Consider the following 4,551-nt stretch of genomic DNA (forward strand, 5'->3'; position numbering starts at 1 on the left):
CGCAGGGAGCTTGGGGAAACGGGACCCCGGAACCGGCGGGTGCAGAAAGGGGTGCGCTTCCAGGCACCGGCGGGCGCCCGGGAGGCGCTGGCTGGGAGATCTGCCGTGGACTCCCCAGAGCCTCTGAGCTGTGGGTGCGAGGAGGCTGCGGGGAGTTGGGGCGGGGGTGAGGGGGGGACAGCGAGGGGCGTGCCTTTGCCCGGATTGGCTGCCGGCGTCTGACGCGAGGCTCCGGAGGTTGGCTTGGGGGAGTGGGAGCGGGGTGGGGTGGGTGTTGGGTGCCTGGGCTGCGGGCTCGGAGCGCTCAGAAACATGCTGAGGTCCCGGCGGCTGTTCCAGCAGCGGCAGCGGCTCCAGCAGCGGAGGCGGCGGCGGCGGCGGCGGAGACAGCGCGCAGCTCCGGCGGGGAAGGCGCCCGGCGCCCATGCCTCCGGCCCCGCGCCGCGGCTGCCCTGACCTGGCCGCGACCTCCCTCGGCGGGCCCAGCCGCCCGGACCTCTGGGGTGTTCCCCAAACACGGCCCAACCCCGCCACACCCCCCGCCCCCGGCCTCCGCAGCTCGGCATGGGCGCGGGGGTGCTCGCCCTGGGCGCCTCGGAGCCCTGCAACCTGTCATCGGCCGCGCCTCTCCCCGACGGCGCGGCCACCGCGGCGAGACTGCTGGTGCCCGCGTCGCCGCCCGCCTCGCTGCTGCCCCCGGCCAGCGAGGGCCCCGCGCCGCTGTCGCAGCAGTGGACGGCCGGCATGGGCCTGCTGATGGCGCTCATCGTGCTGCTCATCGTGGCGGGCAACGTGCTGGTGATCGTGGCCATCGCCAAGACGCCGCGGCTGCAGACGCTCACCAACCTCTTCATCATCTCCCTGGCCAGCGCCGACCTGGTCATGGGGCTGCTGGTGGTGCCCTTCGGGGCCACCCTCGTGGTGTGGGGCCGGTGGGAGTACGGCTCCTTCTTCTGCGAGCTCTGGACCTCGGTGGACGTGCTGTGCGTGACGGCCAGCATCGAGACCCTGTGCGTCATCGCCCTGGACCGCTACCTCGCCATCACCTCGCCCTTCCGCTACCAGAGCTTGCTGACCCGCGCGCGGGCGCGGGCCCTCGTGTGCACCGTGTGGGCCATCTCGGCCCTGGTGTCCTTCCTGCCCATCCTCATGCACTGGTGGCGGGCCGAGGGCGACGAGGCGCGCCGCTGTTACAACGACCCCAAGTGCTGCGACTTCGTCACGAACCGGGCCTACGCCATCGCCTCGTCCGTGGTCTCCTTCTACCTGCCCCTGTGCATCATGGCTTTCGTGTACCTGCGGGTGTTCCGCGAGGCGCAGAAGCAGGTGAAGAAGATCGACAGCTGCGAGCGCCGCTTCCTCGGCGGCCCCGCGCGGCCGGCCTCGCCCGCACCCTCCCCGGGGACCCCGCGCCCCGCCGGCCCGCCGGACCCCGGGCGCACCAGCAAGCGGCGGCCCTCGCGCCTCGTGGCCCTGCGCGAGCAGAAGGCGCTCAAGACGCTGGGCATCATCATGGGCGTGTTCACGCTCTGCTGGCTGCCCTTCTTCCTGGCCAACGTGGTGAAGGCCTTCCACGCCGACCTGGTGCCCGACGGCCTGTTCGTCTTCTTCAACTGGCTGGGCTATGCTAACTCGGCCTTCAACCCCATCATCTACTGCCGCAGCCCCGACTTCCGCAAGGCCTTCCAGCACCTGCTGTGCTGCGCGCGCCGGGCCGCCCGCGGGCGCCACGCGGCCCCCCGCGATCGCTCGCGCGCCTCGGGCTGCCTGGCGGTGGCCGGGCCCACGCCGTCGCCCGGGGCCGCCTCCGACGACGAGGAGGAGGAGGACGACGTCGGGGCCGCGCCGCCCGGCCGGCTGCTGGAGCCCTGGGCCGGCTGCAACGGCGGGGCGGCGGCGGACAGCGACTCGAGCCTGGACGAGCCGAGCCCCGGCTGCACCTCGGAATCCAAGGTGTAGGGCCCGGCGCCGCCTCCCGCCGCCCCGCCGCCCCGCCGGGACGCGCGGGCTCTGCGCGCCGGGACGGAGCCGGTCCGGGCGCCCTGAATGGCTTCCCAGGGGAAAGAGATGTGTGTTTACTCAAGACCTGCAGCAGGTGAACTCGAAGCCCACAAACCTCGCCTGAATCATCCAAAACAAACAGGAACGTCACGGACCGCTGCCAGAAAGGGAAGTTTGGGGAGAGGTGGGACAGCGGCTTGCTCAGGGCTCTCGGGTTCTTTCCCCTGTTTGTGCGCGCGCGTGCGATGCCTCTTTAGATAGTTTTTCCCCGGGTGACAGGGGCCGGGCAGGGAAGGAAGAAGCGTGAGGGTATAACCTGTTTATCAACGTGGCTTCCATCCCCCTTCCGGGGACGGGGGAGGGGGGGGTGAGGGGGAATGGCAGTTTGTCAAGCCGTCTTTCCATTTGCTTTCCAGAGAAATTTCAGTGTAATTCCCGAGGAATGGTTTCTCCTGCTCTGAAAGCAAAGGGAAAGGGTGGATGCAAAAAGTGCGTTTCAAAAACAAAGACAGAAAACATTGTAAGCTGTTCTTGGAACACGCCTCACCTTGCTTTCCTTGTGTAGGGCAAGCCTGCTGTCCCCACGCCCTAGGTGGCCCGGCTGCGGGGCTTCTACCTCACACTGTGCACATTGCACAGCAAGCTAGAAAGACTTGTTTATATTAAACAGCTTATTTATGTATCAATATTAGTTGGAAGGACCAGGCACTGAGCCTCTATGACATGTGACTGTCCATTGAAGACAGAACAGAAAAAGAAAAGACCAAAAAAAAAGAGGAAATAATTCAGATTACTGCACATGTGGGTAAAAACAAACAAAAATTAAAAAAAAGGAGTGGTTCAAAATGCCATTTTTGCACAGTGTTAGAAATTGTAAAGTCCACAGAGGTGTTACTTGCACAAGAAGAAATTAAATATTTTTTAATGGGGAGGGAGGGCAGATCTTAAAAACTAAACTAAAATTCAAGCTCTACTTCTGTTGGCTATGATTTTATTGAGCTAATGATATATTGGAAAAATACCTTTTTATACTCTTTTATCATGGTACTGTAACTGTATCCATATTATAAATATAAATATCTTGGGGATTTTTCTATTATTTTTTTATGTCCAAGTGCCCACGTGAATCTGCTGGTAAAATTGAGCACTTTCTGTATAAACTCTATTTCCTCTGTGTGTTTTACCAAGTATTTATACGCTGGTGCAACTAACTACTGTGTGAGGAATTGGTCCATGTGCAATAAATACCAATGAAGCACAATGATGGTTATGTGCCGTGTGTCTGTGAGGGGTCCGTGACCAGGGAAAAGACAGTTTTGTGCAAAATATAGGATTTTCCAGGGAGCTCTTTTAATAGCTTTTCATGACTCGGTAACATAGCAAAATGCCTCTAAACCAGATAAGGCACGTACCTACGGAGACCTGCAGACTCGCCCTCAATTTCCACAACTACTTGAAGGTACGCTAGACTACTTGTAGTATTTTCAAGAGCCCATGGCTGCACCTGACTTAAGAAGTAACATTTGGGACTGTGTGGCTTCTAAAGTGATGGAGCCAGGTAACTCAGCTGCAACTTGGCACCAAACGGCAGGAAAGAAGACTAACTCATTGAACAAGCTGCCTGCGTGGAACCCGGTAAGTGGCCTCCGTGACTTCTTGTTTCCCATGAGAGAATCCCACAGCCCGCAGATGGTCGGTGTGCGCACATTTCTCCAGTGGCTGTTCAGAGTGAAACATGTTCTGGTGGTCAAGCAAACATGTGTGCAAGAGCTTTGAAGTAAATATTGTTCTCTGTCGTGTGACTAAAGAGACCACAAGTTCTGGGTGGGCCGGTCCCAGGTACAAGCAAATGGGAAGTTTTAAAACTTCCTAGCAGCATGATGACAGCCAGTGGAGGGGATCGTTTTCATGAAATTAGTTCCTAAGGAAAGTAGAGTGAAATCTGTACCCTGGGAGGAATGCGACAGTCTCCAGAATAAGTTGGTTTGAGGATGTATGCTTTGTATTTTTTAAACCAGCGCTTCATTTCAGGATGGTGCAGTAAAGAAAGCAAAGTGAAGAGTAGAACTTTGGGCCGGTCCTGAGCTTTAACTGTTCTCCGCTAAGGAAAGTGGGTTCTGATTGTCCCTTTCTGCAGGGGGGATAGTCTAAAGACCAGGAGACAGCCTTCTGAGAAGGGTCCGTGATGTGGGTGATTAGAGAGCAGCAGAAGGCTGCATGAACAGTAGCCATTTCAATACAAGCTGCTATATGGGGGGGAGGGGGGGGAGGGGGGAGAAGGGCAAAACTTCTTTAAGAAGGCAAAGATAAATACTTAAAGAAACTTATTTTGGAGGATGCAGAATCAATTTCAGGATGAAATCTCACTCTTTCCCCCAGGTACTAAATGCGGTCATATCTACCCTCCCTTCCCCCACCACGAGTATGTAAGATGCCTTTTGTTAGGGGTTTTGTTGCGCTTTATTTTAAATTATACCGCACAATTAATAGATTAAATGTCTAGAGTTTCATCTGAAGAATACTGAAGTACCAGGTTAAAGCTTCACTTTC

The 4,551-nt window shown here is 57.8% G+C and overlaps 1 protein-coding gene across 1 annotated transcript; it reads left to right on the forward strand.

The window, feature by feature from the left end:
* Positions 1–424: 424 nt before the first annotated feature.
* On the forward strand, positions 425–3,254 carry ADRB1 (adrenoceptor beta 1). Its single transcript, XM_081105288.1, has one exon. It carries the CDS (start codon positions 565–567, stop codon positions 1,957–1,959), a length of 1,395 nt encoding a protein of 464 aa, XP_080961414.1. The 5' UTR covers positions 425–564; the 3' UTR covers positions 1,960–3,254.
* The last annotated feature ends 1,297 nt before the right edge of the window (positions 3,255–4,551 follow it).

This window comes from Myotis nattereri (assembly GCF_964212035.1).
Source record: "Myotis nattereri genome assembly, chromosome: 13".
Classification (NCBI taxonomy): domain Eukaryota; kingdom Metazoa; phylum Chordata; class Mammalia; order Chiroptera; family Vespertilionidae; genus Myotis; species Myotis nattereri.